Raw genomic sequence first — 10,762 nt, 5'->3', positions numbered from 1 at the left:
CCAATCACGACGGCGTAGACTCTTTCTTCTTTCTCTGCTGCTTGCATCTCCTTTGACCAGTTTCGAGGTTGGTTTTAGATTCCCAGTTGACCATCTCGTGCATCTTGTACCAAGTGAAGCAATCATCTTTTTCTTCTTTGAATCTTCCCCTGAAGCAAATGTGCTCGTGACCATAGACAGCATAAATGTTGATGGGCTTTTGACTTGTCGGTTTTGAATTCAGTTCTTTTAATCAGTAGGCTGCCAAAATGATTGATTTTTGTCTTGATTTTAGAGTAATGGGAGGAAATTAGGCGAAGTGTATTCTTTAGTTGTCCGCAGGTATTTGTGAAAATCTACGGTGGAATTGTAAAAGTATTGCATGGCATATTTTGATCTATTGAGCCTGTGTTGTTCTTGAGTCTGTTGTGTTAACATCTTTGGATGTGACGTTACATTCTGTTTCAAAAGGTAAGTTCCTAACTTTGGAAGCATTATACATCATTACCATGGCCTTGGTTGATCATATTACTAGATTTTTATATTATTAGATTTTCATTAACTGAATTCTTAACTCAATTCAGGGATAGCTTTTTTTGTGCAACCAATTCATGGATTACTTTAAGAGTATTTGTACTCCCTATCCACCATGTTTCCTATATTTAGCTCCATACCCTATTTCCCTTCCTTTCCCCCCCCCCCCCCCCCCCCCCCCCCCCCCCCCCCCCATCATAACCATTTCCCTCCCTTTCTATGGTATTCCACTTCTTTTAGTATATTGAGCTAATTTCCCCTATTTGATTTTCTCCTTATATCTTTAACAAAATTGATTTTGTTCTTTGCTTACAAGATATTCTTTTTATGCTAACAGTGTTTATGTATAATTATCCTAAATAAATTGTAACAAATTTAAGTATTTGAAAAACATAGTGCATTTAAAATAAAAATATCAAAATATATAACTTCCTTAATGTCAATACATTTCGATAATAATCCTAACTAAATTGTAAAATAAATAAATATTTTTTTATCATACACAATTTTAATTTTTAAAATGCATATTTTGTGCTTTCATTTTGAAAATATTTTGTGCTTCAAAAATTGAATAATAGAAATATATTGGAATACATTACTTTCTCAAAATTAATATATAGAAAATCAATAATTTTAAAATATTTAATGCGAGATTTTTCATAAATCAACTTCCATATTTTGTAAGAACGATGTTCCTATGAATAACTTGTGCAATACTAAATATTAATAACTCTAATTTTTTGGTATAGATTATGATTATTATCTATTAATATATATGAACCAATATTTTCAAAATTGAATTGGATCCACAATATATAGAAAATTAACAATTATAAAAGATATTAAATCCACATTATATATCAACTTACATAGTATTTACAACTTTAGTATAGATAATGAATCAATTCAAACCCTGTAAGTAGCCCATTTATAATAAAAGTTTTAATTAATGTCCATTCTGTTTTGGTTTCGTTTTCACAAATATTTGCTATGAACCAAGAAAATGAAACTAAAGCCGAATCAATATTCATAAATATTTTATCTTGGTAAAAGAAAAGCTGAAACCAAATCGGAATCAAACCGATAATCAACTATCCAAAATACAATTTATATACCAAAAAATATTAATTATATTTAGTTTTAAAAATATCCAATATTCTAAAATACTACTTATAACTCGAACTACCCAAAACCCGGGATTATCCTATTACTTTTTTTTATCCAAAATACTCTAAATTATCGTAATTTCTCGATAGAGCCGAATCATCTATAATATTTAAATTTATCCGATATTTTATTAAAAATCATAAATTCATAATTTTTATTTGAATTATTTAAAATTATCCGAAAATGGGAACTAAACCTGAAACCTCATTGAACTCAATATTTTATTCATTTCCAAAATTGTTATCAGAACCGAATCGAAAATCTAAATAACTAAATCAAAACTAAACTCAAATTCATAAATAATAAATAACCTAACAGTTCCTATATCTCTTAATCGAAAAACCACAATCGAGCCAGAACCGAACCAAAAAAAAAAAAAAAAAACTGGAAAACGAAACCAAAATCGAACATACATGCTTAAATGTATTAGTGACCAAACATACGGGTATCAACAAAGAATAGTCCCGCGGGTCAAAATCTACAAATCTTTTGAATACAAAAGTATGGAGTCACTGTCAAACAAGCGTACTTGAACGTTTCCTTGCGTTACATTGAAATGGTCATATATTTGCACCTCGATTAGAAAAGTGTCTGCGGAAACGAGTCAAGAGAGAAACATCTCAAGACTTGTTGAGGTTTCTTCTATAAAAAAAGCACATATACCTCAAGGATATGAGAAAAGAGAGAGAGAGAGAGAGAGAGAGAGAGAGAGAGAAGATGAACAAGGTGCACGTGCATGGTCTGTTCTTTGTGGCAATTTTATCCCTTGCATATACTCAGCTGATCAATGGCAAGTCTCTTCCCGGTTGCAAAGATAGATGTGGCAACGTCACCATCGAATACCCTTTTGGACTTTCTCCAGATTGTTGCTATGGCGGATACAATAGTTTCAGACTCACCTGTAATGAAACAACAAATAAGCTGTCCGCTGGCTCCATGCAAGTGATCAACTATTCTCATAGCGGCGAGCTACGCGTCCTCAAGTCTAGATCTCTCGCTTGTTACAACAGCACACAATTGACTCGGCAAGTTGTCTACACCACATCTCTAGCTAATCTTACTCTTTCTAACAAGAACAGGTTCACTGCCGTGGGTTGTAACACTTATGCGGTCATGACCACGGTTATTGGAGATCGAAACTACTCAACTGGATGCTTGTCTTTATGCGACTCTACACCAAAAGAAAGTGGAATTTGTTCTGGTGAAGGCTGCTGCCACACCTCCGTCCCTAAGAGAAGCAGTCGTTTCATTATCAGATCACGTCGCTTTGACAACAAGACGTCTGTTAATGAGTTTAATCCTTGCTTCTTTGCCTTTCTAGTCGAAGATGGTATGTATAGCTTCTCTTCTCCACAAGATCTTTTGAATCTGAGGAATGTCACGGACTTCCCTATAGTACTAGATTGGTCCATTGGAGAACAGACATGCCAGCAAGTTGGAGACAGTAAAATATGCGGTCTGAACACTGAATGTTCAGACTCTATTACTAGAGCCGGGTATAACTGCAAATGTAAAACCGGTTACATTGGGAATCCATACCTTCCAGAAGGCTGCCAAGGTAACTTGATATTATTTTTTTGTTTTTTTAAGTTAATTGTTTTCCTCAAACATTTCTTGTTGCATATCCATAAACATAATTGTTTAGATTCCAGCACCTGTGAGAACACTATGGGACACTTCCTTGTAATTGCCCGTCTGGTTTCAACTTGAATGTCACCACCAATAGCTGCATGCGTAAAGTCAGGCCTGAATATTATGTATGGACTCAGATTTTTCTTGGTAAGCTCCCCTCACTTTTTTTTTTGTATTTTTGATTTTCTGAAAAAAATAATTACTCTCTAATCATATATGTGTGATGTGATCAGGAACAACCATCGGCTTCTTGGTCATCTTACTTGTGGTTAGCTGTGTACAAAAGAAAATGAAGCACATGAAAAACACCGAGCTCCGAAAGCACTTCTTTGAGCAAAACGGTGGCGGCATGTTGAGACAGCGACTCTCAGGAGCAGGCCCATCAAATATTGATGTCAAAATCTTTACTGAGGAAGGCATGAAGGAAGCAACTAATGGTTATGATGAAAGTAGAATCCTCGGTCAGGGAGGCCAAGGAACAGTCTACAAAGGTATTTTACCGGACAACTCGGTAGTTGCTATCAAGAAAGCTAGGCTTGGAGACAGCAGCCAAGTAGAGCAGTTCATCAACGAAGTACTTGTGCTTTCCCAAATCAACCATAGGAATGTGGTCAAGCTCTTGGGATGTTGTCTAGAGACTGAAGTTCCCTTGCTGGTCTATGAGTTCATTAACAGTGGTACACTTTTTGATCACTTGCACGGTTCCTTGTTTGATTCTTCTCTTACATGGGAACACCGTCTGAGGATAGCAGTGGAAATTGCTGGAACTCTTGCTTATCTTCACTCATCTGCTTCTATTCCAATCATCCACCGAGATGTCAAGACTGCTAATATCCTCCTTGATGAAAACTTAACTGCAAAGGTAGCTGACTTTGGTGCTTCAAGATTAATACCGATGGATAAAGAGCAGCTCACAACTATGGTGCAAGGAACTCTAGGCTACTTAGACCCTGAATACTACAACACAGGGTTGTTGAACGAAAAGAGCGATGTTTATAGCTTCGGTGTGGTCCTCATGGAGCTGCTCTCAGGTCAAAAGGCATTGTGCTTTGATAGGCCACAAACCTCAAAACATCTTGTGAGTTACTTTGCTTCTGCCATGAAAGAGAAAAGGTTGCATGAGATTATTGACGGTCAAGTAATGAATGAGGATAATCAAAAGGCGATACAGGAAGTTGCAAGAATCGCTGTTGAGTGTACAAGACTGATGGGAGAGGAAAGACCAAGGATGAAAGAAGTAGCTGCTGAGCTTGAGGGCTTGAGAGGCACAAAAACCAAGCATAAGTGGTCGGAACAGTATCCTGAACCACAAGAGGCTGAGCACTTGCTCCGTGTTGAAATCTTATCAGCACAAGGGGATACTAACGCCATTGGCTATGACAGCATCATGAATGTAACAAGATTACACATTGAAGATGGCCGCTGATATTTGTCAGTCTAGCTCTCACATAATCACATGTATATCTTTATTGGTTCTCTCCTCTTTTGTCCTCTTAAACATTTTAAAAACCAGTGTATCAAATATTACATTCACGAACATTTCTGCTTCGAGAGATTCTTGTAAATCATCATGTTAATAAAACCCCTGAATTGGGATGCCAACTTGTAGACCGATCTTTCTATGCTTAAATGGGCCTTCAGTATGCTTAAGCGGGCCTTCAATATACCATCTTGAACTCACAGTTTTAGGAATCATTATTAAATCATCCCGGCTAAGTTGATAATTTTCACCTCAAGTATATATAAACTTGATTCTTCTGTGTTGCTTGGTGTGATGTTTCTAAGAGACTGCAAGAATACACATATCAGTTAATACAAATGATATGAGGTAAATCAACCAGAATTTACTATGCATAGTTATATATCTAATTTTTGAAATCTGCGTAAATTAGGTATATATAACCAAAATAAGTGATTCGAGATGGTAACTTCTACGGATATGCATCAAAATCAACTCATATCCACAAATTGCGAAAACAAAGCCAAACTAAAATAGAAATATAAAAATGGTCGGAAGAGACGAATTGGTTTGTTGCATGAGAGAAGATAAGTGTTAAGCCGTTTGAGAAGCAAATATTGAAAAAGTTCTGAAAATATCCAAAGTAACTGTAAACCTATATTATAATTCTAAATTCAAATATTCTGTGGAAACTCCCTTAGTCCAGTGGTTTGAGTAAGAGTTCATTAATATGTTTTCTACACCAAGAGGTCTGGGTTTCGAATCTCAGCAAAAGCAAACTATGTAAATTTATGGAGAAAAACATACAGAAGGGTGCAAAGAGTACCGTGCAGGTATAATACCGGCTGTAGAATCCTCTTTTGTAATATTTTTTATAGTTTGTAATAGCATAATTAACCATAAAAAATATATATATATATATTTGAACCGTTACAAAGGTGTTGAAAAATCAAACATTGAAAATAACTTTAAAAGATTTATTTGACCCATTAATCTTTATGAACTATAGGGCATCTGCATTGGAGAGTATCTCCACAAATTTTTCATTATTAAAATAATAAAACAAAACAAAAAAGTAAGTAAAAAGAAGAGAGAAAGTGTCAATAGATTTTTCCTAAAGGTACCAATGGTGAGAGGCCTTTAATAAATTTTTCACATTTATCACTGCCTAACATTTTTTTTTATTAAAAAATATTTTGAGAGACCTATTATATTATTTTGCTATTAATGTTGGCTAAAAACGTCTCTAATGGAGGGTTCTAACCAAAAAATTCTTAAAATACATATATATATATATATATATATATTATTTAATTACGGATCTCTAAAAATTACGAAAAACTTAATTGAAAGTTTCTAACTTATTTTTAAAAAAAATTGGTTGGAACTCTCCATTGGGATCTATGCTCGTTTCTTCCTCCTATATAATTATTTACTCGAAACAATGTTTGTTTCATAAAAGTAAAGAAACGTAGAAATTGTACTAATATAGTGGAGTATGGCTGCATGCATGAGAAATTGAAGAAATACAAACTTATTATTTATGGTCTTTTTATTAATAGAAACTTGCACATGAAAGAAATCAGAAAGAAACAAGACGTAAAACTTACACACATTTATATGACTACAGACTGCGTGCATGGACCATTAGTTGATCAACACACACATGTTTCAAATTTATTGCAAACGAAAAGTAAAAATACGTTGAAGATGCTGAGAAAGCTTTATGTTTGGATTCTCTCTCTCACGCTATGTTTCTCTTATTATGTTTCCGTGTTGACTTTGTCTTCTTGTGCACATCGTGTTCTCCTACAAAAGTGTATACTATACGATATAAATATTCTCATGCATGCATCCATATAGGCTTTTTACAAGTTAACTTAATGAGGTGTGTAGATGTAAGTATTGGGAAAGTTATTACCGTGACAGAGAATTCTAATAGTGGTATGGAGGAGGAGGAGGAGATTTGTAGAGGTAAGGATGGTGTGGAGGAGAGTAGTGGTGGACTGGAGGAGGAGGAGGTGATTTATATACGTACTTTTCCTTTGGTGGCGGTGGGGAATGGTAAACTGGAGGAGGAGAATAGTGCTTAACCGGAGGAGGAGGGGATTTGTATACGTAGTGCTTCTTTGGTGGGGGTGGGGAATGGTAAACCGGAGGGGGAGAGTAGTGCTTCACCGGAGGAGGAGGGGATTTGTACACGTAGTGTTTCTTTGGTGGTGGTGGAGAGTGGTAAACCGGAGGAGGGGAGTAGTGCATAACCGGAGGAGGAGGAGATTTGTACACGTAGTGTTTCTTTGGTGGTGGTGGAGAGTGGTAAACCGGAGGAGGGGAGTAGTGCATAACCGGAGGAGGAGGAGATTTGTACACGTAGTGTTTCTTTGGTGGTGGTGGAGAGTGGTAAACCGGAGGAGGAGAATAGTGCATCACTGGAGGAGGAGGAGATTTGTAGACGTAATGTTTTTTAGGTGGGGGTGGGGAATGGTAAACAGGAGGGGGTGTGTAGTGTTTAACCGGAGGAGGAGGAGATTTGTATACGTAATGTTTCTTGGGTGGTGGTGGTGAGTGGTAGACTGGTGGGGGAGAGTAGTGCTTAACCGGTGGGGGTGGAGATTTGTAGACGTAGTCCTTCTTAGGAGGTGGTGGAGAGTGGTAAACCGGAGGAGGAGAATAGTGTTTAACCGGAGGAGGAGGGGACTTGTACACGTAGTGTTTCTTTGGTGGTGGTGGAGAATGGTAAACGGGAGGAGGAGAGTAGTGCTTAACCGGGGGTGGAGGGGATTTGTACACGTAGTGCTTCTTTGGGGGTGGTGGAGAGTGGTAAACCGGTGGTGGAGAGTAGTGTTTAACTGGAGGAGGTGGAGATTTATATTCGTAGTGTTTCTTAGGTGGTGGTGGAGAATGATAAACCGGAGGGGGAGGGTAGTGCTTAACCGGAGGAGGTGGTGATTTGTATTCGTAGTGCTTAACAGGTGGTGGAGGAGAAGAATAGAAGTAGTTAGCGGTTGATTGAGATACAAAGGTGAGAGAGACTGTTAAAACAAGCAAAGTTGCTGCTAAGGAGGCCATTGGAGACCCCATTGATTGTTTTGTTGCTTTGGTTTATGCTCTCAAGAGTCTCCCCTTCTCACCCTTTATAGCTGTTTTCGATTTCACCTTGGTACCTCATGGTAAAATTGTAAATTAAGTAATGTAAAAAAGTACGAGCAGTTAATATGTACACCAAACAAATATAATATTATGGAGAAATAAGTGATATCTGTCTCTCCGACTCATTATTATTTATTCAGCCGTCGATGATTGACATGTTTGTTCTCAATGATAGATAGTATTATTAGTTTTGTCTGAGAAACAGTTTTTAGTTTTTTTTTAGATTTTAATTAAGAAAAAATAAAAACTGTCTTTTAAATAAGAGATATAAAAACCATTTTTTAGCTGAAAAGTGTTAAAAAACAAAAAATAAAAAAATGTCAGATCATGAGTTAAAAACCCCGAATAAAAGACCACCGTTAATCATGCCCTCAGAACAACGTATCGAATCTCATGATAATATAAAGTTAGATCTAGTCTTTTTCGAAATCTCGAGACTTTTTTATTATATGGTCCTTTTGATCAATCTTTTTGTGAAAATTTTAAGAACAATTATACAGTATCACAAACGCATGTAAATAATGGGGACCCGTAAATAATGATGGTAGAACATTGTGACAGACATAGATGACGGGGAATAGATTTGTGTTCCTATACAAGATGTTTCACGTTTGTAGATCTTTGATCCAATATTTGTAGCCAAAACCAGCGAATATAATTTCGGACTTTTATCAAAAACAAAATATGGTCGAGACCACTCAATTCAAATCTATCGATCATGTAGTTTACTTAACACAGTTATTAAATTTTCGCCTCCTATCGATCACATTTGCATCTTTTCTGATATTTTCTTCTTGGCTCCTTATAGAGCACCTACATCAACAAGATGACGATGGGGTTCTCATGATGAATTTATTAAAAGGAAAGAAAAAACTAAAGAGAAAGAGTGGGACGGGATCGCAGCAGACATATTGTTAGAACTCTTCAACATTAGCTTGCATGTTTTGATTGGTTTATTTTTAGAAAAGAAAAAAAAAGATTTTAATTGCTTAACAAAAATTGTATTAATTTATTAACATAATAAAATGGTTAGACCAAAAAAAACATAATAAAATGGTTGAGATCCTCTACCCCAATATTAGCCGATGAGGCTGCTCTATACAAGTCCTTTTGAATGATGGGAAACGAATAACTTTACCTTTAATGCTTTAGATAAAGCCTTTGCAAGTTCATTTTGAGTTCGTGTATGATCTTCCTAATGCTAAATGGTTTTCGGCTATAAACACGTCCTTTTTCTTAGATAGAGATGAAAAATAGGCCAATAAATCACATACAACTAGATTTAGCTAAACAGGTTGTTATCGAACTCACCTACTTGCCACTGGTCAAAAATGGTTACCGAATCTATTCATAATTTTCACTTTGATGACAAAATGTAATCAATTCAATATCCAGTATAAATAATATCAACTAATATGTAAAATTTATTCATCTTTAACTAAAATGCACTATATGCCAACAATTTGCACTTAATGTATATTGGTCAAGCCTAGAAGTCAGTTTCATTTGGATGTATCCTTAGGTATTATGATTTCGTTTTTAGTTTTCACCTAGAAGATACTACTACGGATAATATTGTTTTCCATCTAGTGGAGCATATAATGAACCTATAAACCAACATTAAATGACATAACATGTTCATCGAAACCTTGAACTTACATCATCTTCTAAATTCGTTTATTATATATGTAAGGTTTAATTTTCTAGTCGATATATCTTCAAATAAGAAAGTACATATGAATACAAATAAATAACGCGTTGACTCAAGGCGGCCAGTTTGAAATGTGGAATGAATATAAGAGAAGAAGGTGGTCTGTCATACACACGAATATAATTCCCGCCGGTGAAAGTGATTCTCTTATTTTGATTTGGAGTTTGTCTCGTATTTTCTTTGTGGAACACGTTTCTTGCCCCTTCAAGTATATTTAACGGGATTTTTGCAAAATTGACTCAAAACATGAAGTTAACCACAAAAGTAACCTACGTTTTTTGGATTTTTATGTTGTTCTATTCACCCCACAAGTTCACATTATTTACGAAAATGCTATTAGTTTTTTTTTTCTTTTCGAAATGACATTTTTACTCTCTCAACCTCATCATTTTCGTGTATTTACAAGATTGTCGTTGCCATCAATACATCAACCACCATGAACAACCAATTTGAAGCTCTTAATGTACCTCAAATCGATTTACACTTTTTCTTTCTCAATTTTTATCAACTAAAAACAACATTTCTTTCACTTTATCTCCATATTGGGTCACTTTTGTTTGAGATTCTGGGTGCTTGGAAAAGACTTATGTGTGCTAAACAAGTTATCTCACTGGTTGAAATTATGAAATTGAGATTTTTTCCAGATCTGTTCGTCCAGACGACTTACAGGTAAGTCTTCTGGCTGTAGACGACTTACCTTGAACTCGTCTGGTAAATGCAGAAGTTAGTTTTGCAATTAAATTTTAATTTATTTTTTCTAGACGACTTACAGGTTAGTCGTCCACCTTTGTTTGATAAAAAAAAAATTGAAACGACTTACATGTAAGTCGTCTTGGGAAAACGGGTTAGTTTTGCATTTGACCGGAATGTGCTAGAAATTTGACTTTTTCTGGACAACTTACAAGTTAGTCGTCCAGTAGAAAATTAAAAAAATGATATTTTTTTTCTAGACGACTTACATGTAAGTTAAGTCGTCTCAGGTTAGTTTTGCAATTGAAATATTAAACAAAAAAAAAATTCTAGACGACTTACACGGAAGTCGTCCGTCCGACGACTTACATGGAAGTCATCCAGGATTTTATTCCGAGATTCTGGTCAAACCTTGCTTATCTTGGACGACTCACAGGTTA

At 35.6% G+C, this 10,762-nt stretch overlaps 1 protein-coding gene and 1 pseudogene across 19 annotated transcripts in view; one reads left to right on the top strand and one right to left on the bottom strand.

Moving 5' to 3' along the window:
* The first annotated feature begins 729 nt into the window (after nt 1–729).
* On the top strand, nt 730–6,459 carry LOC106436583 (annotated as a pseudogene).
* LOC106352980 (extensin-3-like) overlaps nt 6,290–10,762 on the bottom strand; it is a 22,707-nt gene continuing 18,234 nt past the window's right edge. For 14 of the 19 annotated variants that reach the window (XM_048762310.1, XM_048762309.1, XM_048762307.1 and 11 more), the window contains 2 exons: nt 6,693–7,878; nt 6,290–6,580 (listed from right to left, as the gene is read on the bottom strand). In XM_048762310.1, the coding sequence (XP_048618267.1) occupies nt 6,707–7,852 (1,146 nt within the window). In that variant the 5' untranslated portion in view covers nt 7,853–7,878 and the 3' untranslated portion in view covers nt 6,290–6,580; nt 6,693–6,706. Of the gene's footprint in view, nt 6,581–6,691; nt 7,881–9,823; nt 9,834–10,762 lie in introns of those variants that run through there. The other 5 variants (XM_048762306.1, XM_048762303.1, XM_048762313.1 and 2 more) reach the window with 3 other exon arrangements.

Source organism: Brassica napus, chromosome C7 (genome assembly GCF_020379485.1).
Source record: "Brassica napus cultivar Da-Ae chromosome C7, Da-Ae, whole genome shotgun sequence".
NCBI lineage: Eukaryota > Viridiplantae > Streptophyta > Magnoliopsida > Brassicales > Brassicaceae > Brassica > Brassica napus.
This window is presented reverse-complemented; position numbering and strand designations above follow the sequence as displayed.